Source organism: Gymnoscopelus braueri (genome assembly GCF_963280865.1).
Source record: "Gymnoscopelus braueri genome assembly, chromosome: 1".
Classification (NCBI taxonomy): Eukaryota; Metazoa; Chordata; class Actinopteri; order Myctophiformes; family Myctophidae; genus Gymnoscopelus; species Gymnoscopelus braueri.
This window is the reverse complement of record NC_137603.1, coordinates 22,403,081-22,429,927: the sequence shown is the minus strand read 5'-3', so window position 1 is coordinate 22,429,927 and position 26,847 is coordinate 22,403,081. Positions and strand designations below refer to the sequence as shown.

Genomic DNA, 26,847 nt, shown 5'->3' with positions numbered 1-26,847 from the left:
CCAGGGTACGAGCTACGACCCAGCACACACCTACCACATCACTAGCAACCTGTTGAGAGACATCAGACTGTTCTCTGAGGGGGGAAACCAATGCAGCACACTGCAGGAGATCAGAGAACACTTTGGGAGTAACATCGACGATTCCGAAATTAGGTATCTTAAAAACACATGGGGCGACCTTGCTCGTGTTGGGTTTCTGTTGTTTATAGTGATTACAGAAAGGCATTCTCCTGCAAAATCCAGGAAGCAACGTTCCAAGGTTCCAGCTAGTACAAGGTCAACAAAATCACAACGCTCTAAGGTCCCTTCAGCTAATAGAGGTTCAAATACATCGCAACACTCCAAGGTTCCTTCAACTAGTAGAGGTTCAGAGAAATCACAAGCTCACTTTGTCATTGACATGCCAGAAGACATACAGAATGTTTGTGTGCTTGACATTTCACGAGCCATGAGACTTGAGGTTGGGACTGGTGACAAAGGTAAGGCCATGGTACACTGGAGTAACATTCCTGAGAACCTTCTAGATCAAGATGTGATAGTGGTGCTTTTCAAGAACGATGGGGACCTGTCGGCCAGCTCTGTTTTTAAGTGCATCAGGGACAGAGCATCAGGGAGCTACCAAACCTCGGTTCCTCTGAACCCCGGCCTTCAGGTGCGTCTCCACCGCACCAGAAGATGGTGCTGTGGGCTGTGGACAACCGTGGGAGAAGAGTTAACCAGGGGGCCAGAGTTTCACGACACCAAAGCACAACAACGAGTCCAAATACGGGGCTACGATGCACAACTCCAACTCTTCCTGGCAGACGGCAAGGCCTGCGCTCGCTTGTATGTGGGAAAGACTTTCACTGACTGGAGGAAACTTTTTAGAAAGTCATGGGTCAGCTTCTACTCGTCTCCAAGTAAAACGTGCCACGACTATGAAAGTTGGCAGTGGCAGTGGGCGACTAAGTTCACACGACGTGCCGATTTGGAGGACATGTCATATCGTGTCTACGAGTACCGTTCTGGCATGACGATCGCTCCAGGAGTCCTGGCACGATTTATACTCAACGATGTGGAGGATGTTTTAGCACGCACTCCACCCTGGAATAAAAACTCTGAGTGAAACCTGGTTCCATTAAACTACTGCAGTACAAATATTTCACCCAGCAACTGGTCAGAGTTGCGCAGCAACTTGCTTCTCATTAGAATCCACCATGTGTGTTCAGGTTCATTGTTGCAGCTTTAAACTATGACTGATGTCCAGGCGCCTTTGTTTTCACATCCTGGTTCCAAGCTGGACTTGAAAGAGTTGAGGACAACCTGGTCTGTGCTTGTTTACTCTTGTTAGATGAAAAAAGAAAAATAATTAAGACATCTAATGTATTTTCACTGGATCATAGAAAAGGTTTCAACATTTCAAGTTCAACATTAAGACACTGGTGGTCAGATCCACAAGCTGGTATGATGCGCATGAATGACATGATGACACTAAATATTTCCAGGAGGTGTTCCATGGCCAAATATATATTAATTTGGGGGTCCTTGACACGAAAAAGTTTGAGAGCCACTGATCCTAAGTATGGAAAACAAAAATATCATATTTTACTATCCTGATTGATTTAGTTGCTTTTCACTATTCATTAAACCCCTATTTTATACTTTAGTCATATGTCATGCAAAAATAGCAGATCTAGGGTTAGAAGAACAAAAGAACATTTCTGCCAATAATGACATTCCCAAAATCAGGAAACCAGGATTAAAGTGGTTAGGTGTCATCATGCATCTTTCCTGGTGCCCAGGCAGCCCATGGGCTGATCAAACAAGATAGCGTGTGGGCATCACATGGTTTCAGTCACAGTGTTATTGTTTACTGACCTTTCACATACATACAATTAAAAACACTGAATAACTTTGCTGTTAAATTAAAACACAGTTATTTGCATAGCCTATGAACAGTACGCAAATTACAGCCTTCACTAGGTACATGTGGGGCCATGACATACAAAAAGTAACAATTGTATTTACAGAAATAACTAAATGAAGCATACAAAAAGTATGAGGTGTGCAAGTCAGTAAGCTCAGTGATGTCAGCAATGTGTGGATGTTGTGTGATCAATGTAGTGTGGGGTGTTGTAGAGTAACTAAGTAGATTTACTCAAGTAGTGTACTTGAGTACAATTTTGAGGTATTTCTGGAGTATTTCCAATTGTCAATACTTTAACTTCTACTCCACTGCACCTCAGAGACAAATGTTGTACTTTTAACTCCACTATAATTATTTGAAAACTTCAGTTACTTGTTACTTAGTAGATTTTGATTATTATTACAAAACATACATTAACCACTTCAGCCCTAAATAGATTTTGACCATTTGAAAATAGCCGATCTACAAGCTCAAAATGCGTCACATGATCGCAAGCGCAACACATTGTGAGCATGTAGATCTGCTATTTTCATATACATTTGAAAACTGGTGAAATGGGACATTCTGCATAATGGGTACTTTCTACTTTTGGTACTTGAAGTACATTTTGATAATACTTTTACTCAAGTAAATTTTGAATTCAAGACTTTTACTTGTAACAGAGTATTTCTACATTTAAGTATTGATTATTTAAAAATGTGAGCACTTTTTTCCACGAGTGTGCGAACTAAAGGGAAGCAAACAAAAAGGTGCTGTCATCTGGAGAGGGAGAGGTGCTGTCATCTGGAGAGGGAGAGGTACGGTGCTGTCATCTGGAGAGGGAGAGGGAAAGAGCAGAATGGCTGGCACCCACTCTTTTATAGGGCCCCTGGGAGCACTGGCCAGGTGCTCCCAATGCATCTAATTGGGGAACCCAATGTTGTTGGAACAGAGTCAAACTAAATGTAATGCCTCAACTCCTACATTCCAAGTGCTTATCAGGGTGGGGAGTCCCCAGTTGAAAATATGATTATTTTGGGAGGGTCACGGCTAGGGTTGGGACCCGGAACCGGAGGGATCGGGTTGAACCGGATCCAACATTGATGAACCAGCCCAGCCACAGCGCGTCACCTCATGCTGCGAGCTTGTACATCTGCAATTTTTTTTTTACATTTTTGAAAAATCTTGAAAGTGTCTTAATGGGTAAAAACAAAAAGCAACCAAAATTGGAACAATAATTGATTTACCTTCAAGTCCGCCCATTCCACACAAACACTGTTCAGGGGTCTGCCATGACAATAGTCACACAAGGGGCCACATCAGGGACCTCCGGGGGTAACAGGCACACTGTTGCTCCAATCTGCACCAAACTTGACACAAACACTGTTCAGGGGTCTGCCATGACAATACTCACACCAGGGGCCACGTCAGGGATCTGCCACGACAATAGTCACACCAAAAAAAACAAAATCGCACACATGTCTAACATTTCAAATGGCCATAACTCTGTGACCACTGCTCTGATCAGTGGGACTGGATTTGAAGGCCACATAATGGCCTGAAAATATACTGCTCTTGAACATAGACTATAAAGCTCTTGAAAATTGAAAAACATATTTCTCCATTTCATTAGGGTCTTTAAAATTGTATACAGAACACAAACAAGGAAAATAATGGAACTATTTCCTTAAAAAGCTGTAAGAGAAGCTCTGTTTATTGGGTCTTTTGTATTAATAGTACACTTTTTACAAAAAAGAAAAACTACATTATTTACAGAATTAACTTATAATGGACCTTTTTTCTGATTTAGGCACAAAAATACAGGAAACCTCAGTCCAAAGAGTAATTCAGTTTAGATTAGATATTAAATGTCGTGGTTATAAAAAATAACCAGTTAATAGGAAACTATGCCATGAATATGAAACATTTCAAACAATTTAAAGACAACGGTCTAATTTCTCCTGTTGAATTTGGACTAACAATGAAGCTGGGGACAAAATAAAAGAACACAAAAGATCACAAGACCTCCGTTAGTTAGTGGAAATTTATGGGGCGCTCTTTGGGACAAGAGATCTAAAGAAAACAAAGCAACATCTCTGGACTCGTATAACTCAACTCCAAACCACCCTTGCACTCTCAGAAATCACTTATAATACATATCGTCTCCATGATTGCAATAAGTCCAGAATTCAGCCCACTGCCTTGCAACGGCACTGTTAATTTTCTATACAACGAGAGGAAGAACAGTGGTCTTTTCTTAACAAACGATGTACAAAGACACTGCTCGTGCACTGGATTGGCAGCAGCACAGTTAAAGGTAGGCTAAGTGATATTTTTTGCTTAAAACAAAGTGTTATTAAAAAGTTAAAGCTCTACATTCTGATAGTAATCACTGCTATAGATGTTCAATGTTTTCTCACGATCCAATACAAGCTATCATCCAGTCCCTGCCGGACCACCCGGTGAAATCCCACGCTATAGTGCTTGTTGAGTAGCAGTGGTCTCCCCGTCTCTCTAGCTCTTCAGCAAAGAAAAAATACATGTATTTACAATTTAACGTATATATCCTGTATGAGTTCTCTCTCCTAATCAAATTGACATCCCAAGCTGAAAATGCGAGAACTGGAGACCCCTGTTGCTTAACACACTCCATAGCAATGATTTCTATCATAATATAGAGCTATTTAATACTTACTAACAAAAGAACATCACTTACTGCCTGTGCTGCTACTCAATGCTGTTAGTAATACAGTTAGCTTTATCTGCCTGCTGAATTGATCAAGTTTTCTTACAACAGTTGGCTGTCAGCAGAGGGCGCCAAATGTGTACAAGACAACAGATGTAACATTACAACAGGCTCACAAAAATACTACACATACTTTTTAAGTTGTCTCACCCAGGCTCCAAAAATAAGTGGCTTGAACACAGTAAAATCCTCCGTGTTACTTTTAACTCACTCATTTGGACACTTTAAGGGTCTGTAACTCTGAGAGTGTACAAGTGTACACATTTATACAGTCTCAGAGTTAAATACACTTTTACAGTGCACGGGGAACCGCTGGCATTCTATCGCACTTATCCCTCATACATATAGTCTTCGGTGTCAGACGATCTGAGATTTCCGCTTTCTCATAGGTCTGGGGCAATCTAAAGTCAATGTACGGGCTTGGACGCTGGGGAAAAAACAGCAGTAACAAACCTACACCCTCTGCTTTTAAAGTAATCCTGATACCATCCCATATGAAGGAACGCCCTTAAGTCTTTGCATTGGTTCTGTGATGCCGTTATATTTCTGAATTGTTCCCACAAATTTTTCCCCCCAACATTGAATTTAGATATCAGAGATTATCAGTAGACGGGGGATCTCTGATCGTCTGGCTACACGAGACTAACATTCAGATGAATCTAGGACGACGGCAGAACATCCTCAGAATTACCAAAATGATCTAAATGAGTGCTGAAACCATTAGCGTATTACTCCAAAGTATAAGGAGAAAATAAACATTTGGACAGAGCTGCTTGTTAAGCAGAGGGCAGAAGCAATGGCAGAAATAAAAAGCACCCCCTTTTCTTGTACACTACCATGGGATTTCAGGAGAAAGAGCAAAATAAACAAAAACTCTGCCTTGTTAAATGAGAACCAAAACCCCAAAGTGTTTCGCACATTGAACACAGAACCACCCAAATGCCTGTGACGGCCAGACACTTCATCTGTAGCATCATGTTGAGAGGTACATTCATATTTCACAGAAATGCAGCAAAAATACTAAAGTGACATTTTCTTACTCGGAGGTAAGAAATAAAAGCATTGAAAGCTGGGTGTTATGTCCTCTGACTTACTGTCAATTCATAGTTGAAACTCATCTCGTATAATACGCGCCAAAAAAAAGTTGAGTTTCTCCACCCAAGATATACATTTCTGCCTTTTTAAAAACTAACTGATAAAAGTAAAATCACTAAGACCAAGGCTGTAGCAGTGGCACCTTCAAAACATGAGAAGAAAGAAAACTTTCTTTTATACGATGCATGCTTGTTTTTTTTGTTTTGTTTTCTGTTTGTTTGTTTTGAAAACAGCCACCCCCAGTAGTGGTAAACGCTGAATCCGTACTGTGGCTGGTGTTTGTAATATGTGGCAGTAGATAAATAAGGGCAATGTAACCGTGCACTTTCGATGCCCTTGAATCTCCACCGGTGCTCCCGACGAGAAGGGACGAGAAGGTGTGGCTGAAATGAACAATGCAAAGGCCATATTCACAATGGTCTCGTCTTGCTTATGCAGCCCAGAAAACAGCAAAAAACTCCATTTCCAGGCAAAGGCCATGCTTGCAACATTTGTTTCTTTTCTTTTTTTGCGTGGGTTAATACTATTGATCATATACGGAAGTGGAGAGGTTAGATTGAAAGGAGTTGGGTCAGTTCCTCTTAGGATAATAACGATGTGGTGTTTTGTTTTTCCAGTGGATGGAGAAGGTCTCAGGGTGCTGGGTTCTGTTGGTTCTGCATACGTCTCTCTGCGGCTGCCGCCATGGTTCTGCGTCTCAACATGGTCAAGTCCGTTACAGGGCCCGAGTCCTCCTCCAATCTCGGCAAATCTTCCTCCTGTTCCTCTGGGCTCTTGACCAGATATCGCCTGTAGGCAAATAATAATAATGCGTATTAAAGCTGCAATTCTGCATAACTTGTTTTAGTGATTAAAATGTTAAATAATTTTTTTTGTAAAACAACTGCGATGGTTCTATTTGGTCTCCTTTGCTCTTCTACCGAGACATTTAGATCCTGTGGTCGGGTAGGACCACTATTGGTAGACAAGAGGTATTGCATGAAGCTCAAAGCTTAATATATCCTCTGCCAAACAGGCTTTTGGTCTGAGTTTACGGGTGACTAATGATGACCTAATCCATTGGTTCTTTTAAGCTCCCCGGGACCCAACTAGTGAAAATAGACGATCTCCAAGCTCACAGTTTGTCGCTCTGCTATTTTCACTACTTCTTAAAGGAATAGTTCACCCAAAAAATAACCTTTTTTCTATCGTTTAGTCACCCGATGGAGACTTGAATTCATGGATATTTTTGGGGTTTTGTCACATTCCTAAGCCAATAATTTGATGACCAGCGGACCGGTAGGAAGCGGTCCGGTAGGAGACACAAAGGAGACTCTTTGTGTCTCCTACCGGTCATCTCCATGGGGTGACTAATCAATAGAAAAAAAGTCATTTTGGGGGTGAACTACACCTTTAAGCGTTCTTTATCTAAGAGAGTATGGAATTTCTTAGATTAAAAAAATATATATGTATTTTCTTTTGAAAAATGTTTGAATCCACGGTGAGGCCTTTAGGAGGGTCATTCAAGCAAGCCGCAAGTGGAGCCTGCAGTACCACCACGGCCCAAGGAACCATCACGCCAGAAGGAAATGTTTGGATCGGGGTGGTGCAGCGGATCTGGTACAGCGCTCAGGTCCTGGACCTAGTGAGACGAAGGAGGAGCCCGGCCAGGAGGCCACCCACAGAGCCTAGTCCCTCCATGTGCCAGAGCCTCCCCGAGTCCCGGCAGAGTAGTTCCGGAGAAGCGGACTGAGTGGCTCCGTCTTTCCCTATAGGACTGACCGTGGGTAGCTACTAGGACGTAAGTCGGGGCTGGGTCACCTGGGCGAGGGTGTATGTTGTTGTGAGACCCGAAACACCCTATGACCCCAGGCTACAACACTGATGATACGTCCCAGGTGCATCCATGTGATGTTTTCTTTATAGTATATACCGGTAGACATTTTGAAAATATTTTGAATAAACAAAAATAATTGTAGTAAACGAAAAGAAATGAGGGATATTTACTCGCGACCAATAAAAATGAGTCTGAGACCCAAAATGTTTGGGAACCACTGCCCTACTTCTGGGCAACAGTGAACCAACCTGCGTGCTTGCTGGAGTAGCTCCTCTTTTCTCTGCTTCAGCATCTTCTGCCTCTCCTCAGCCGACTTGGAGAAGCGGCTCCCTCTGACCTCCATGTTGTCAGGCTCGCTGGGGCCCGCCTCCGCCGCTCCGCTGGGCCCAGCCTGCTCCCCCTGGGCCGGGTTCACCAGTATGGAGGCCCGCTCCGCTGCCTATAGGGACACAAGTTACCGGATTTTGCGAGAGAAATAAGCAACGAGGTGTATGAAAACAAGCCCAAAAGAAGCGACTATAAGCCACATGAGCACTTTAACCTTATTATATACAGTACATTGGCTATTTAAAAATAGACGATTTACAAGCTCACAACAAGTCGCGATGAGCTTGTCGATCTGCTATTCTTTAAGTGAACTTCCATCACTGTGATGACCACTGTGACCACACCGCCCACTTCACACTGGGTGTGATATTTTTTTTATTGTGAACATTTGTGCAAATCTTTGAATATATATTTTTTAAAGCGAACATTTGTAAAATATGTTCTTCCAGGGACATCCAGAAGTCAGTTACAAATGTTCGCTTTAAAATATATATATATTCAAAGATTTGCACACATTTTCACGATTTTTCAAAAATAGCAGATCTACAAGCTCGTAGCGCCGCACCGAGTGCCACGGTACGAGCTTGTAGATCTGCTATTTTGGAATAGCCAAAGAAATCTAAAATGACATAAGCGTTCCCGGTTTTAATGGGTTAATGATGTACATCCTCCTTCAGGGCTGGGTCTGGTCATAATGGAAAATGTAAACCAAAAAAAAAAACATCACAGAAACTTGACAGGGTTTTGGTAGGTTCTGGGTAGTAACTGAAAAGAGCAATAACTGACCTGTGTGGGGAAAGGCACCTGGATGCGACCCTCCAGGATGTTGTCTGTGGTGACCTCCACGGAGCGGGTCAGCTGGAGGTCCTGGAGCACCAGGTGGTAGGGAACCTGGGGAAACATCTCCTGGATCTGATGAGCCTGGTGGGAGGGTACAAGGAGGTGAAGGAGAAGAAAATACACATTGTACACAGCAGGAGGTAAGGAGGTAAGGAGGTAAGGTGGCTCCTGACGGCTTCAGCAAGGGTCGACTCCTGCTGAAAATATGCACACTTCAAGCAGACAGCAGGGTGAATTTGCGCCTTTAGTAACTCAAAATCCCCATGGTAGATTTGACCCAGAGGACAGGCAACTTGAATGTGTAAACGAGAGCAATAATTCTGTACATAAGCAATATTAATGAGGCAACATGGGTTTGCAAATGAAGAGAAGACTGTAGACGTCATCTCACCATGGCGTTGAGCTGAGAGTTGTTCGCCTGAGCGATGCCCAGGATGTTGGTGGTATGCATCACTTCTACTGAGAAACTGGGCAGCCAGCTGGCAATACGGGACCCTGTATTCACACACACACACACACACACACACACACACACACACACACACACACACACACACACACACACACACACACACACACACACACACACACACACACACACACACACACACACACACACACACACACACACACACAGTTAGAGAGAGGAACGAATATAGTTACAAAGCTAATTGTCATCTGGAGTTCCGTAGAGACAATTATCTTGGTAACACATCAAAGAATTAACATCCTTATTAACAGAATGTACATGCTCCTTCCAACGTCTCCTTCTGACGTTTCCGACAGGCTTTCCAAACTAGTTTGGAGGGTCAGGACGAAGCTATCCACAAGTTCTAAATGACGTCAAACTGTAGTTATAACACCTCCCTTTCCTAAAAAAAAAGCATGTATCCGAACGAGCATGTATTGCGCTTAAGCGGTCACTAAACAAAAAACAAAAAAATTCATGTGACAGGTTTCTTCGTATTGTTTACTTTAGATAATCTGTGCCTACTGTCTTTCCTTAGTGCCAGAAGGACTCACCGTCAAAGTGAAAGAAGTGGTTGTGCTGGTTGACGTGGGGTCTGGCTTCCGCAGGAGGCCCCCCAGGGACCAAGTTGTTTTCGGAGGGGCCCTGCTGTCGCTGGCCCCCCTCCTGCCCCCCGTCCCCATTGATGTTTAGAGACATCCGGCAGGTGGGACACGAAGTGTCCTGCTCTAGCCAGGAGCGCAGACAGGAGCTACAGAAACGCATACACAGAACCCCTCACACACATGAAACACACTTGGTAACCTCTTCAATGGAGGCCAATTTTGCAAAGGTGTTATATAACTTATATATATAACTTATTTAATATTATTATCATTGAAGTGGATATTCAGCCCCTGGACAGCGTCGGTAAAAGAAACGTTACTCAGCCGTGGTGTGAAAAGAGAACAGAACATTTAAAATATATACAGTAGCATCAGGCTTGGTGTGAATCATCTGACCTTTATTGTGACATGGAAGGATACACCAGACTAGCGGTGCCCATGAATCCCGTGCCTGCATGCACAGTACAGAACACTGGTTCATCTGGAAAGATAAACATACTTGTGGAAGAGATGGCCACATGGCAGCTTGCGTGCTGTCATCATGGTGTCCCAGCAGATGGCGCAGTCATCATTATTGGCTGTAAGCTCCTCTGGAGTAGCAACTGCAAACCTGCACACACACACACACAAACAATTGAAGTCATTTCAAGTAAAGCAAAGGCAACATACTAAAATCATTTAACAAAGGAACAAAAAAATCATTGCTACTAAAGCTATAAGCTTTTTGTGTGAGAAAACTTTTTTTGGTTCCCCTGGTATTCTTGTGTTAAAATGCTTATAAAACATCAGCCCTGTAATGTACATTAAATTTCAAATTAGACGTTTGTATTGGTCGATAGATTCACCAACGCGTCATGTGACTGTTGTGTCGTCTCGTTTGACATAGCAGAAATGTTAGAAACAAGACTTCTACAGACTTTTTTTTATGGATTTCCAAAAATGGAGTGCAGTTCAAGGCTGGATTACAAAGCGTCTGAATGAAGTATTAGTGCGACGGAGACCGAAAAAATGCCAATTCATTAAAGTACGTTTCTACCTTCTATGAGGACAGAGATAATTCAAAATGAATAAAGACTATCCTAAAAGGTCACGGGTGGCCGTCTCGACCCCGAAGGTTTAGGAATGGGGTAGGAGATACAGGAACCTGCATTATAAATAATGGTATAATAATGTGTATGAATCCTGAAAACTGGAAAGAAACCCAAGCTGATACATCCCAATCACATCAGTGATAGTGAATAAAGCGGTATGGTCACCTGGCCTCCATGTTGTCGATAACGCGGAGGTAGTTCTTGTGTCGCCGGACACGGCGCTGGACCTCGTGGAACAGATAGCGCAGCTGCATGAAGATCACAAGACTGGCCATAGACAGCCAGATGTTACCAAACAGCTGTGGACAGAAAGGTTGGACAATGACACACAGGAAGAGTGAGAGAATGTCAGAGGGAGAGATAAGACAGATTGTGTTTTCCAAACAAATTAGTCAAATTTAGTAATCACAAACATTTTCAGGAAACATTTTTCAAAATAATTTCAGAAATTTGCACCAAAAAAATCGAAACAATTCCATAAATGAAAAAAACATTTACGGGACACATTAGTGAAAATAGCAGATCTACAACGCGTGAATCACCTATTTTCACTATTTTGTTTTATTTTCAATAGGGCTCAAGTAAGTGGTTAATTCATAATGTATTCTTCAAGTTTGGAAACCCCTGGATTAACTCATTCACTGCCAGAACAATTTTTTTTTGCGTTTGCCCACTGCCAGAGATTTTTCATTGAAAAAAAAAAGTACTCAGGAGCCGAGATACAAAATGTTTAAGTTTTAAGTTAACAAGGAAGTGGATGGGAGTCTAGATCTTCGAAAAATCATATCTCCTTGATCTTTGGGTCAAATTTAAAAAAACTTCTCTTTTTTTAAATTTTTATTAAAAGTCGTTTTAGTCGTTCTTGGCAGACAGGGCTTATGGGACAGAAGTCGTTTTAGTCGTTCTAGGCAGGGAATGAGTTAAGGGGGAGGGATGGGTCAAAGGTTAAATTTCAGGTCTTAAGGTCATTACACACCGGCGATTATGCGAATATACACAAAATTCGGACTTGGTCCGAATAAATAAAAGACGCTTTTTCGCTCCGCGAAACTGATGTGGAAGCTTGCATTGACTTTATAAGGTTTTTTAAAAAAAACGTAATATTCGCATGAAAAAATCGCCCCCGGTGTGTAAGGACCTTAAGGCTGGGGTGAGCTCATATTTATCAACATTACTCAGCTCTCTATGATTTGAAATTACCGTAAAACCTGCGACAGTATAATTGGAGTTATGATATTTTCACTCACAACACTCACTTGTTTTATGATTAGTATATTCCCTACAAGAGGTGTTCCATCTCTCTCATTCCGCTACCACTATCTTAACCAGGCTCATTCGCCACCGGCTTTGATGAGAAGGATTTTTTTTTTCTTTTTTCATTCATTTAGATTTTTGCGATATTTCCAATACCACAGAATGCTGGAATGATGGAAAAGGCATCTTGAAAATCCTTTGCTAAAACAACTTTGATTTGCCATTCATTTTCAATAGCAGCACTGATATTTCGAGGGTGTAATTATAGTTTTCTGTTGCCAAGATAAAAAAGGAAACCCTCAATGATTGTTATGCAACAAAAGGTTATCGGTCACGTGCGAGTGGATAAATATTTATCTTCGCACAGAATTATATTAGCAAATGCAGAACTTTTACACTTTTACACAGCCTTGGGTTGGGGTCAGACAAAAAATCCTGCCAGGGGAAGGAGTTTGATAAAAGACTGACTGGATCAGCACTATGGACTATGCACTGAGGAGTCTCTAAAGCAAATGTATCTCAAATCAATCGTGCAGTGGGTGTTTTCTATTTTTAAGTGTTAAATAGCTCTATATTCTGATAGTTATCCTTGCTATACTGTAGTGTTCACCATATCTTCAGCTCTTTAGTAAACAGAAAATGTATTTTTAGGTCATAATACCAATTTTACCCAATCAGGAGACAAAATTCATACAGGATACAGGATACAAAGTGCAATTGGAAGTGATGACACAAAGAAGTGAGCAGACAAAATCGAAGCTGGAACAATATAAAATTGAATCTGATAAATGAGCTCTCCTGATTGGTTGAAATTGACAACCCACCTGATGAATGTTTTGTTTATTAAAGAGCTGGAGAGATGGGAAGACCCCTACTACTGAACAAACACTTCGTTTTTTTAGCAATTAGTTTTGTTTTTAACCTTAGGTTTAGTTTGAACAAAAACAAAAATATCATTTACACTACCTTCACAATTTGTGCTGTCATCGTAAAATGTACAGAGCCTAAGTGGTTAAATAATTAATTATTGAAGGATTACACACTCTCTCTCACACACACACTCTCTCTCTCGGTGTCTGTGTGTGTGCGTGACGTGTGTGCCGTGTGTGCCGTGTGTGTGTGTGTGTGTGTGTGTGTGTGTGTGTGTGTGTGTGTGTGTGTCTCTCTCTCTCACCAGCATGTGTATATGATGCAACAGGTCCAGGAACAGCATAGCCAGCTCCATGATGAAATCAGTGTAATAGACGTACGTTCCTTTAGCCTCCCAAGTCCCTGGGTGGTTCAGGTCCCACAGGTGGATGGAATAACTGCACGGGGCAAACAGTAAATGGTCATGAATGTGAAACAAATAATAATAATAAAATAACAATAAATTGTATGGATACAACGTTGGAGGAGATGATACAGTGATACAGGAGGACCGGGGGATCGAACCGGGAACCTTCTGGTTCAACCGCTCTACCTCCTGAGCCCCTGCCGCCCCCAGCAGTAAGTGACATGGACTATATTGTCTGGCTCCACATATTGGACTGAGATTTTTAATACTCTTACAGAATTAACTGGGACACTCATTGAACCTAACGCCATTACCGCGCTGTTTGGTATTTCCCAACTGCCTCTGTCTAGATTTCAAGCAGACTTGATAGCCTTTGTAACACTACTGGCAAGACGCCTAATACTCATGAGATGGAAATCGACAATTCCACCCTCCCATACTCAATGGATAAGAGACATTTTTAATAACTTACAACTTGAGAAAATTAGATACACATTGAGAGGCTCTGTTACAAAATTCCACGATATATGGGATCCCTTCTTGGTTTACACTAGCCTCGATCTCCAGGCTTTTATTGTTTAGTGTTGCTAAAAAATAAAAGCCTGGCCCAGCGCGTCGGTGTACTCGGTATGAGGAAGTGTTTCACTTCCCAACCAACCAGAGTGCAGTGGGCGTCGCTTGTAATGTTGTGTTAACGGAGCAGGGGTTGACGGACAGATCGGTGAACCAATGGGATCAGCCGCAATCTCTCGCCGGCTCTTTACACCCGCCCCTCTATACACGAAATCAGGAGCGTTGGGGCAGTCTAGGTTTACACAGATGGAATTACTTTTCCGGTTATTCCTGAATGAATTTGTTACTTAAAAGTGTGGAGTTAAGGTGAGATCAAAATGACACTGTGTGTATGTACGCGTGCGAGTAGTTGTATTTGGTTTCGTTTTTTGTTTTGTGATGGATAGTTTTATTGTTTCCCCTGTTGCTTTAATGTTGTCGTTTTGTCAATTTTTTTTTGTTTTGTTTTGTTTTCTTTCCCTCTGTTGAGGTTCCTTCAATGTGAAGGCCTGTACGTTTTCGTTTCCCTTTCCCCCTATAGCACATATCATGAACCGAATACCACTGAATTTGTTATTAATGTGCAGAAAAACCAATAAAACAAAGTTAAAAATATATTGTCTGGCCCCTGGGTCTGGCAATAACAAGTATGTTGTGTAATAATGTGGGGCTGGGCGGTATGACCAGAAAAAAAATAATAATAACACCCCTGACATTAGACACTAAATCTGGCAAAGAGAAACTCCCAACAAAGATCTTAAATGGGGAAAGAAAATAAAGAACAAAGGTGACAAAATTAAACAAAAGGACGGAACAGTTACCAGCCCTAGGCTGTAGGGCTATTTACCACGGATGGGGGGAGCGATAAAAGGACAGAAATAAATGATATCAGTCACAGCAGTAGCTGACCAATTAGCAAACCATGAACTAAAGTGCTACCATGAGCTGACAAATAAATTTGGAGAAAGGGCGGGAACATAACTGGCAACTCTAAATATAAAAAAAGAAAAGTAAAACTTGGGCAAAAATCATGTGCCAGACACTTTTGCTGCATATGGTCTGGTAGAATTAATGGCTGAGGAGACACTAGACTTAATCAGAGCACAAGGGAACCTAAATATAGAGCAGAAAACAGCAAGCAAGACAACTGCAGCACCTGACATCTTATCTGCCAAAAGAAAGAGGAAGAATCAGGTGAAAACATCATAAGGCAGGCAGAGACGGCTTCCAGGTGGTCTTTGGCTAATATAAAGAGAAGTGAGACTGGCAGAGGAGAGAGAGGGCAGAGCTGAATGGTGAAGACCTGAGCGGCCCAGGGACCAGTTCCAACACTGAGGTGTAGTGGTCTTGTGGGCTAGTTGACGTGGGATGTCCACTTGAAAACCCTATGAAGTCATAAGGTCTGAAACATACAGCTCTGCCCTCAGTTGATCGTACAGCGTCTGAAGGGAGCAATTTCTATGCCAACCACCCCACATACTGTAAGACGGAGGAAGTAACTCTTGCCAAATTTGTCACCTGCGATACCCGTGTAAAGACATCAATCTATTCATTAAGGTATTTGATCAAATGCTATTTATTTTGTTGTTGTTTTGTGAATAAATGCTTGGGTGATAATCTATATTTATCCATCAGGTTTCTAGTCAGTGTAAAAAATAAGCCAGTGGCAGTGACGGGGCTTTTCCTTGCACAAAGCACTCAATCTATTGCTGTGTTACGGACCAGGGCAATGAGTTTCTACACACCATGCTCTGCTATGTGAAATGCTCATGGCTATCCTCACTAGACTGCGTTTACCCGCATTAGGTTCAGCCTAACCTCATTAATGAGTGCTTTTCTTCAATACAGCTTTAGCCGCTAGGCTAATCCTGTTCACCCCCCTCTCTCTCTCACACACAAACATTTGTGTGCATTTCAAAATGCTGTTCCTGTAAACAGAGTGGAGAAAAAACTAATGACAGTGCTAATGTTAGATAGCACAGTCCCTGGATCATTCTAAATTTACAAAGGCTATGTCATCAGTGCTGCTGCAGTAGTGTGTGTGTGTGTGTGTGTGTGTGTGTGTGTGTGTGTGTGTGTGTGTGTGTGTGTGTGTGTGTGTGTGTGTGTGTGTGTGTGTGTGTGTGTGGTACTGGGCTTTAAAAGCGCTTACCGCATAATGACATGGCCAGTGCGTACAGTCACCAGCAGACACTGCAGAAGAAAAAGCATACATTCATTAACACGCAGGTCAATATGTTTGTCAATGTATGGTGTAATGATTTTGTTTTAAAATGTCAACATTTGCTGCGTCTCCCTGCTCATATACAGAAAATGTTAAGACTAATGACCCTGTAAGAAAGTTATGATCTTATTTTTCCCTAAAATAAAATGGTACCAAACATAAGCTCCTACAATAAACATCTGTATTAACTCATTCCCTGCCAATGACGTCTTTTGATGGCTATTTTTAGTGTTCCCACACCGCCAATGACATCTTTTTCCCCCCGTTTTTCACAAAGAACCAGGAGATAACGCGATCCAAAGATTTACTGCTCCATTCACTTCCCTGTTAAAATATATGGGAAATATTCTGAATCTCTGCTCCTGTGTTTTACTATGTATTTTTGAGCGAGACATGCTATTTAAAACTGGGTAAAACAAGCAAACGGGAATCGCGATGACATTTTTTTTTTCTTCACGGAAGCACAGTGAACCCCTCCGTGATTAGCAACCATCAGGGGATCGATCATATTAAGAGATAAATATTCTGTGACTACTTGAAAAGGTAAGAAAATTGCAAAATCCTGGCAGTGTGGGCTTTTTGGGCCATTTAGTGAATGAGTTATTTGGTGCCTAATGCTTAACCACTTGTCTTAGGACCAGGACCTGAGTAACACATTTCGTTCCACTTTTTGCAGATTTTTTTAAATCGAAAAGAGGCGTGAATGACGCCATTTCTTCTTTTTCTCCTTTGTACATATAGTTAATGACATGTATTATTGTGTTAATATCCTATGCTATGTTGATGAATTGAATACATAGGACCACAATGGAAACAAGTACTTTTATGTGTTATCCTTTTAGCCTAAATAATAATACCTGAAATGTATAAAGCGCTTTTCTAAGTACTCAAGTCGCTTTACGTGTGTGTGTGTGTGTGTGTGTGTGTGTGTGTGTGTGTGTGTGTGTGTGTGTGGGGCCAGGGGGGAAAACGTTAAATGTCTTACTGCACTTCCGTGCCGTTCACATTTCTGACTAATAAAGTACTCAATCAATCAGTCTGACAGCGCCGAGTCCCGGGTTTGATTCCCAGGCTGCGTGTCACTCCACGACTCTCTCCCCGTTTCTTGTCTCTCTCCACTGTACTATCGAATAAAGGCAGAAAAGCCCCAAAAAACTAAATGTAAAATAAAAAGAGAGAGCCATGTGTTTTGTTTGTGTTAGTCAGAACCAATGCTGACGGCGTCTCACCTCTGCTGCCATGAAGGACAGGGTGTGCGCTCCGTGGGCGGCCCCCAGCAGCCCACACACCACAGCCAGGCCACAGCAGCCCAGCAGCAGCGACACCAGCAGGGACAGCACGCGCACGTGGCTGTGCATGGGGGTGGTGGGAGAGAACGACAGCTGTACCAGGGATGGAAAACGAAACAAGTAAAAGATCAATTGACGGAAGGAGTTATAGTAGGGATTTTTTTTACAGAAGTTGCTTACATGTCAACAGTATATTATTTAACCCATTAAAGGTAGGGTAAGTGATATTTTTTGGTTAAAACAAAAAGTATTTTGTTAAAAGGTTAAAATACTATATTCTGATAGTAATCATTGCTATAGAGTGTTTTTTCAGTAACAGATGTCTCCCTGTCTCTCCAGCTCTTTAATAAACAGAAAATACATTTTTCGGTAGGTGTCAAAATATCAGCCAATCAGGACAAAGTACCAATTTTTAAGCTTAATTTGTATAGTGTTCCAGTTCCAATTTTGCCTGCTCATTTCTTAGTGTCATCACTTCCAATTTCACTTGTTTAATCTGTATCCTGATTGAGTTCTCTGTCCTGGTTGGATAAAATTGGAAATGAAACTGAAACTGAAACGAAAATGCATTTTCTGTTTAATAAAGAGGTGGAGAGACAAGGAGACTCCTAATACTGAACAAACACTCTATAGCAATGAGTACTATCAGAATATAGAGCTATTTAACACTTATTTTAAACAATGCAAATCACTTACCCTACCTTTATTCTTTTAAAAAAAATCTAAATCCTAACAGTTTTTTGAAAAAGAATCAAAAAATATTTTTTTCAAGATTTTTCAAAAATAGCAGATCTACAAGCTCATAGCGCGGCACTCGGTGCCGCGCTATGAGCTTGTATATCTGCTATTTTTGAATAGCCAAAGAAATCTAAAGTGACACAGATGCGTTCCAGGTATTAATGGGTTAAAGCAGTGGTTCTCAAACTTTTTCATGTCAAGGACCCCCAAAATGATATGTATTTGGCCGCGGACCCCCATCTAAAAAAAATTAGTTCCAGGGATCCCCAGAAGCAAAGGTTTGAGTTCCAAATGTTCGCTTAAAAAAAAAATATATAGATTCAAAGATTTGCACAAATTATTTTTTTGTAGCGCGGCACACTAAAATATGGTTAAATGTTGCTGGGGACCCCATGGTATCCCCCCCAAGGACCCCTGGGGGTCCCCAGACCCCACTTTGAGAACCAATGATTTAAAGCAGCAATCCATAAGTTGTATGTCCTACCCAAGACTCAAAGCCTTGTCCCCCATGTGGGGAGACAAGGGTCTCTACCTATCTCTACCGCTCATCCAAGACGGAATCCCCGGTAGGCCAGAAGAGCTATTTGCACTCGAGCTCGAGGCAGCACTACTTTGTCAATCGGTAGGGGTCCTACCCGACACCAGGGTCTAAATGTCGCAATGGAAGAATAGGGAGACCACTGTCGGGTAAAAACCTATTTTAGGTATTTTCATATTTTTTTAGCCAGTGCCAGAGATTTTTCATTGAAAAAAAAAAAGTACTCAGGAGCAGAGATACAGAATCTTTAAGTTTTAAGTTAACAAGGAAGTGGATAGGAGTCTAGATCTTCGAAAAATCATATCTCCTTGGTCTTTGGGTCAAATTGAAAAAAAAAAATAGATCTACGTGACTGGCACGTGGCGGCTTTAAATAGGTTCACGTAGATCTACGTGATATTTGGCAGTGAATCAGTTAATGCTGTACTAGATCATACTACAGCGTCACAGATAAGCATCAAAAGTAGCAGATACACAAGCTTGAGCTTGTAGATCTGCTACTTTTGCCGTTGAATTTGCACTATAATATAATGTTTCCTCATTGAGAGGCACTCATTCACAGTGAAGACAAGGGCCCAGTTGCACCAAAGTAAGTTAGAACTAAGCCTTGTTTTAAGTGGTAACTACTCTAAATTAGAACATACCTACTACTAAATATTACTGTGTTGCACCGCAAAACATGATTTGTTTACATAACCCCGTTTGTAAGCCCTTGACCAGGAACAAAATAAATAGCGGTTGGATTTCATTATATCGATGATGTCACTGATAACGATTAACTTCGTGTTCACCTTGTGTTCATCGACATCACTCCAAGCTAGCGCTCGTACACTAGGAGTGGATACAAAGTTTTGTTGAAGTTAAAACGGCTGTCATGTGAGGCAACAAGACAGCATTCAACTATGTACAAATCAGGCATAACTCAACTACAACTGCTAAACCTAACCACTTAACCATAAAAAAACATGAGCTTTCACCAAAGCAGAAGTTTTAACAGCATGCCTGTTCAATATCACGGTTCACAAATGTGAAAGCTGCTTATTGGATCATCCTAGGTAACTAGTATACTCCAACTACACATTACTTTACAGAGTGTCTGTATCTTACTAGGTCTTGTGCTAAGAACATATAGCTCAAGTTACCAAATCTAGTAGCTAGTTAGTTACAAACTATCAGTTACTAAGCCCCAAGTGTGAACTTTATGGCCCAACCTAAACAGGGAACTTCAGAGTAGCTGTTTGCTGTGACTCTAGCCTGGGCAAAAGCAGCAAGTGGAGGCAGGGCAACATACTGTACATACATCTCACAGTTTGCCAGTTCCACTAAATTCTAATGCTGCTGCTGGTCACAAGAATCAATTCTGGCACATTAGTGGTTCAATACATTTTCAGCCACAGGATCCCTTCCCCTACATGCCTTTGACTGTCACCACTCATTACTGTAATAGTGCTATTAATAAGTCCTATTTTATACTTTGTCGTACGACGGTGATGTACGAAAATAGAACATATACGTAAATAGAACAACAACAATCAACGTGACAATAATAACATATTAATTTTTTTTGGAAGAGTGTAAACAGGAAAAAGCAGTCCAAGTACAGTTGGAACTCAGGTCTGGTTGACTAAGAATAGAGGGTTTAAACTGCAATGGCAGTATCCACAGTTTACCAAGCACATTATACAGTACACCACGGCTACTAAGTGTTATTATAAGATTTTAAAATAATATTATAATTTTTCCAAAGCAAATTTCAAAGCAGAGTTTCTCTATTCCAGAGAAGTAAAGTGTTCCAATGTTTTCAGGAGGATACAGACGTAACCGTACTCCCCTGGCCTGGAGAAGCTCAGCATGGATGTGTGTTCATTAACCACTAGCTAGAAACCAGAGGAACAGGACTCCACTGCATCTAATCAGCTTTTCACACAACTCTACTGGAAGGACAGACAGACAGATGTCTAGGGTGATGTGTTACACATTAACTCAGTGCTGACACACTGCTAACCTATTATATATATAGACTAATGTCTGTCTATACGCAGTGCTGTAGATTGCAAGTCACAGATACCAAGACCCACACACACACACACACACACACACACACACACACACACACACAGCAGACTAAAAAAGTAAGTAAAACCGCAATCTGCAATTCAATCTACAAATGCCTTAACTAACTTTTGTCAGAACCCTCCCCAAACACCAGTTTTCAATATGAAAATGATTGTATTATTATTATTTTACTTTTACATTTATTTCTTTTATTAATAATTACATTTTCAATACAAGACTGGCAGTGGCTCACAGGAGGTAGAGCAGCCGCTTGGGAATTGGAAGGTTCCCGGTTCGATGCCCAGCTCCCCATGAGTTAGTGTTAAAGTGTCCCTGAGCGAGACACTGAGCGCGGCCTAACTGCACCCGATGAGCAAGTTGGTGTCTTGCAAGGTTTTATCTGCTGTACATTGTAAAGCACTTTGGATAAACGCACCATATAAATGGCCTATTTACTATTTTTATTTTATTTCATTGATGACATTTCAATTATAATACCATGTTTTGTCTCCTTAATTTACAAGGAGGTGAGGACAGCATGACCTTCTGCTGACACATTAGAACAAGCAGTGTAACAGATAAACAACAGATAAGACGTTAACCTGACACCATTTTCCAACATAAGGTGACAACTTAATCTGATATTTTGTTTTGCCCAACATGCAGAACACAACGTGGTGATGCCAGTGACACAACATCGGCAGCCAAAGTCACCAAGAATAGTATCAGAAAAAACAAACCAAGCCAAAATACTGAAAAGTACTGTATGGTCACTCAGTGAGTGGAACGCAACACACCGGGGTAGTGCAGCCTGTAAACATGACAGAGAAATCTGGCCTGTGCCTATCATGTTTACTCTGTATCCTAATAAAGAAACAGGCCTCATAGTGGGTCATAAAGGTGAAACCTATTCAAAGAAACTCTATAATGCGTTATGTCGATTCAAAGATTCAGTTAGAGTCAGAAGGCAAGGTTTTTGTAACCATGTTATTATAGGCAAGAAAACTTTCACAAGATTTCAAACAAGTTAAGTATAAAATAGGGCACAAGTGATTAAGATTATTTAGGCATTTGTGCATGTAATGACATGAGACAATGTAGAGAGACATAGGAAACCAAGGGTAAAAGGGCCGGATTCCATACCCAATACGGGTCTCGAGGTTGGAACAGAATCTGAGACATCGTATTTACATCGTGGTTGACACACAAACCGGTCACATTTCAATGCACCCCGCAAACGTAGTTTTATTGATTTTTCTTTCTAAAGAATGATGACATGGCTGCTGAAAAAGCCAGTGCTGTGCTTCAGTCTCCTCATACCTTCTATGGGGTATGGGCTCTACAAAGCTGTTCTGTAGTGTTACAGCAATGTGTGTAATGTCTCCAGACCAATATCAGCTCATGAGAGCCGGGGAACCCAAAAGCAGAAAATCATATCCACACGCTGCCAGCCCTTGTGACTTTGAATCTCACCACTGAACAACACACATCAGTGAATGGTAGGAGGAGGTACAGTGCAGTACAGTGCAGCACAGTGTTAACGTAAATCTAGGTCAGACCGACGACAAGTTGGGTCGGGGAAAGGTTAAAACAAGTCCCTACATTATTTTAGAGAAACAGGTTTTCAGTTGTTATTATCCATTGAGACTAAAAGCAGTATATGTAACCAGTAATAAGTCAACTTTGCATGACTAAACGCCAAAATGTGCTTCTTACAGCTGTAGGCTTGCATAGCTCTCACATCTGACCTGCGCCCTCAAAAGATTTAAGGGTCAAATGCAGTACTTTCAGGGGCGTCCCAAAGACTCACCTGGTAAAAGTGCATACCACATAAATAAGGTTACATTCCTTTCGCAGCTGGCCAAGGTTCTAATCCGACCTGAGGCTCTTTGCTGCATTTTCCCTTTCTCCTCCACCCTTCCCGTCTCTCTGTTCACTGTCTCTATCACAATAAAGCAGAAAAGCTGGGGAGGGGCGGACCGTACTCTTGCATGTAAATACTGTACCTATATCAAACATAATTACACAAAACCACTGGAAGAAAGTATACCGGTATATAGTACAAGGATGAGAGTGCCATAAGAATGTATATTCAACATCTGCAAAGAATATAGTGCATGCATTGCACAGGCAGTATAGTATCTTTCGGCCTTAAGTGATACCGATCTGTAAAAAATGTAGTGTGGTTTGTAAACCTACGTATTCAAAGCGGTCTTTGCAGAGCTGCACCATCAGGTGAAGAAAAACCAGGGCAGAGAACCACAGACACCACATCACCACCTCTTCAACCGTCTGCACGTTCAGCACGCCGAAGATGAAGATGAACTTGTAGAAGATGAAATTCCAGAACTTATCCTTCAGGTGCTGCAAGCCGGCAGAGCACAAAGGGAGTGTCAGAACAAAACTATGTTATAACAAGTGTTATAGACTGTGTCAAATAGCAAAGTGATGGCATTCAGACACCAAAGTATGTGTGTGTTTAACAAAGGAGGGAGCCATCAAATAGCCTGTGTCAAATAGCAAAGGCTTAGGTTGTATTAGTGATGGCAGTCTGACACCAAAGTATTTGTGTGTTTAGTGAAGGAGGGAGCCATCATGAAAGAGGTGTGTGTTCAAGTATGGGAACATAATATATTTTTATAAGAGGAGAAACTGACTGGCCCTGCCCTTCTGTGAGGATGATGTACTGTACTAATGTCAATGCTTCTCCCAATGGTTGTTATTATATCTGCTGCTTTCCATTTGCATCATTTTATTGATATTTTCTTTGAACCATGGACCTTATGTACATATTTGATTACATCTGCTGCTATTCAATGGCTTTCTAATCGTCAAATCACAGCAGTGCTGCCATTCTGTTGTCGTCTTGTCAAGTACTACGATGGCGTCAGTAGGTTTGTCAACCATCCAATCAGGCATCTGGGACTTACCCTGTGTCCATATCTCCTGCCAAGAGAAAAAGCAGGGCCAATCCCCACGAATGGCATGACGATTTGAATGAGTGGACGTGGTTGTGATTCAGGGGACTGGGTCCAGCCAGCGAAGCCACTGAGTTGTAAAATACAGCACTACTGCGACTCCAAAACTCACCTGCTTCTCACTGACTCTGAGAGGCCCGAAAACCACACACTGGATCATCTTGGCGATCAACATTAGAGTGCAGCAAAATGTGTTGACCAACACCTACCAAAACACAAATTACACCATTAGTCTGTCTGTGTCTGGGGTACAAGAAAAAGAAAGTAAAACGAATCACACAATCTTATCAGACAATGCAAAGTTCCACAACGTTGATCAATACTGCAATGTAGAAATACTCTGTTACAAGTAAAAGGCCTGTGTTAAAAAAAAATTACAAGCTCACAACGCGTCGCATCACGACGCGTTGTGAGCTTGTAGATCGGCTATTTTCAAATAGCCCCTCAGGTAATGTATAAAATAGGGCTAAAGTGGTTAATGTACGTTTCATAATATCATAATTTATATCTGAAAAGTAACTAGGAACTATAGTTGCCAAATAATTGTAGTGTAGTAAAAGTACTATATTTGCCTCTGAGATGTAGTGGAGTAGAAGTAAAAGTACGGAAAACTGGAAATACTCAAGTAAAGTAAAAAATTGTACAGTACTTGAGTAAATGTACTTAGTTACTTTACACCACTGCTTGGGACTCACCCATACGAAGAGACTGTCAGTGACGAGATACCAGAGCACGGTCGTGGCCAACTCCACGTCCCCAACGTCACTCCTCAGGTGTTCCACCTCCACATCGGCGGGTGGAGTCGGGGGCTCGTCCACCTCGGAGGTTCCGAACGACTGGTCCGTCACAGTGGTGTAAGCGCTGAAGATGCTGCCGGCCAGCAGAGCCACGCTCAGAGCCGTGTAGGTCTGCAGGCTGGGCCAGGGGAATCTCTCCAGGAACAGCAGAGGCATCATGGAGCAGTGGAGTTCCTACGCCCTCTTGCCGAAAGAAACGCGGTTGAAGACAGCCTCTGAGCTGAATAAACACTTCACACAACCTGTGAAGGGAGAAGAGGGTGAATGGAAAAGGAGTACGGACTGGTCCCCACAAAACAGCTGTGAAACACTAAAATGTCCCGGTTTTCAACATTCCTGACAAAACTGTCCCGTTTTTTTTAGAATGATAATAGATGTTTTCAGAGCTTATACATAAATATTTCTCATGTTCTGTTGAAAAGGTGCAGTCACTAGGTGTGCTGAAAACAAAAATGATAATTTTCCCCCATCCTGATGAAAACGCCTATGGTTGTGCTTGTGAGCAAGTCTTGACATGGGTTTAACTGAATTGAACGTGTGTGCATAAACTTTATGTTTGTTCATTTAACCATTTTAACCCTGACGTCCCTTTGGGCATGCCATTATAGGCACAGAATTTACAAAAATAATCCAAAAATTAGCTAATCTAACTAAAATAGATCTGCAAGCACAAAATGTGTCACAAATTCTCACAATCTTGTAGAGCTTCTATTTTCACCTTTCTTTATAGGGCTTCAGTGGTTAAGTACAGCAGGTGAAAATATGCTCACCATAGTCAGGAGGAGTCATTATAAGTGACTCCAGTCTAGGTGATTTACATGAACTCATTAGCCTTGATACAGCAGTGGTTCTCAAAGTGTGGTACGGGGACCATCAGGGCTCGGCGGTTCTAAATGGACCCGACAGGTCTGCAACTCTCAGATTCGGTTCCAGAGTTATGGGGGGTCTTTGAAATTAAAAAGTGTAAGGACCACTGATAGCCTATAGTTTTCCTACTGATACTATAGAAATGGCTGAATCAATGTGGGTCAATGCTGTTCAGTTGCTATTTATAATACAAACAAGAGAGCTGAACCTCTTCTGAGCTGAAGATTCAGATCGCAGAATGTTGTTTATTCTTTCTCTACCGAACCAGTTCCAATGGACGCCAGGTACCGTTGCGAAACCTTCACTCACCACACAAGACAGATGTCGACAGATGCAGCCAACCGAGCTAGCAGACACATAATAATAATAATATCCCAACTTATAGAGCTGTTAAAGTGGGCTCACGCCCCTCTGACAGGCGTTAGCTAGGCTGCTAACGCTACGCAGCTAGCTTAGCTTAGCCGCTGTCAGTGAAGCCCAGCTAAAGCTAACGTTAGCCCGCTAGCTGTAGCTAGCCTCCTCTGACAGACAGCCGAGGAGCTGAAATAATAATGAGAACATTTCCACTCACTGTGTCGCGTATAGGTGTTGTTATCCTCCTAGTTGCGGTTGTTGTTTTAATGTTGTTGTTGTTGTCGTTGACAGAACAACGTCATGTTGACAACAACGTCGTTACCGTCATGTTTATTTCTCCACAATAAGAACAAGTGGCTCTATGGTTGTAACGCTGTTACGTCAGACAGGACTTTCTGCCTACGTCACCACCCCGTCCGTTATGGATTTCAAATTAAAAGTACTATATATATATATATATATATATATATATATATATATATATATATATATATATATATATATATATATATATATATATATATATATATATTGTGAGCTTGTAGATTTGCTATTTTCAAACATGTTCTTGTACTGTACTTTTAAAGGTAGGGTAAGTGATTTTCTTTGGTTAAAATAAGTGTTACATAGCTCTATATTCTGATAGTACTCATTGCTATAGAGTGTTTGTTCAGTAAAAGGAGTATCCTTGTCTCTCCAGCTCTTTATTAAACAGAAAATCATTTTCGTTTCAGTTTCAGTTTCATTTCCAATTTTATCCAATGAGGATAGAGAACTCAATCAGGATATATAGATTAAACAAGTGAAATTGGAAGTGATGACACTAAGAAATGAGCAGGCAAAATTGGAACTGGAACACTATAAAAATGAAGCTTAAAAATGGGTACTTTCTCCTGATTGGCTGAGATTTTGACACCTACCGGAAAATGTATTTTCTGTTTATCAAAGAGCTGGAGAGACGGGGAGACTCCTGTTACTGATCAAACACTCTATAGCAATGATTACTATCAGAATATAGTGCTTTAACCTTTTAACAAAATACTTTTTGTTTT

General features: G+C 41.4%; 1 protein-coding gene across 1 annotated transcript; it reads right to left on the bottom strand.

The window, feature by feature from the left end:
- Nucleotides 1–3,567: 3,567 nt before the first annotated feature.
- On the bottom strand, nucleotides 3,568–26,193 carry amfra (autocrine motility factor receptor a). Its single transcript, XM_080437852.1, has 14 exons — nucleotides 26,013–26,193; nucleotides 24,473–24,816; nucleotides 23,890–23,982; nucleotides 22,999–23,163; nucleotides 17,410–17,562; nucleotides 16,109–16,149; nucleotides 13,303–13,435; nucleotides 11,040–11,173; nucleotides 10,283–10,393; nucleotides 9,733–9,929; nucleotides 9,101–9,204; nucleotides 8,656–8,790; nucleotides 7,791–7,981; nucleotides 3,568–6,515 (listed from the first exon to the last, which is right to left on the bottom strand). The coding sequence occupies exons 2-14, from the start codon at nucleotides 24,731–24,733 to the stop codon at nucleotides 6,359–6,361; spliced, it is 1,875 nt and encodes a 624-aa protein (XP_080293978.1). The 5' UTR covers nucleotides 24,734–24,816; nucleotides 26,013–26,193; the 3' UTR covers nucleotides 3,568–6,358.
- Nucleotides 26,194–26,847: the final 654 nt, after the last annotated feature.

Excerpts from the sequence above, each read along its gene's own strand:
- amfra (XM_080437852.1), bottom strand. The coding sequence starts at position 24,733 with ATGATGCCTCTGCTGTTCCTGGAGAGATTCCCCTGGCCCAGCCTGCAG. Across the intron at positions 10,394-11,039 it reads ATCGACAACATGGAGGCCAG|GTTTGCAGTTGCTACTCCAG; the intron begins GTGACCATACCG and ends GTGTGTGTGCAG. Across the intron at positions 9,930-10,282 it reads TGTGGCCATCTCTTCCACAA|CTCCTGTCTGCGCTCCTGGC; the intron begins GTATGTTTATCT and ends GCGTTTCTGTAG.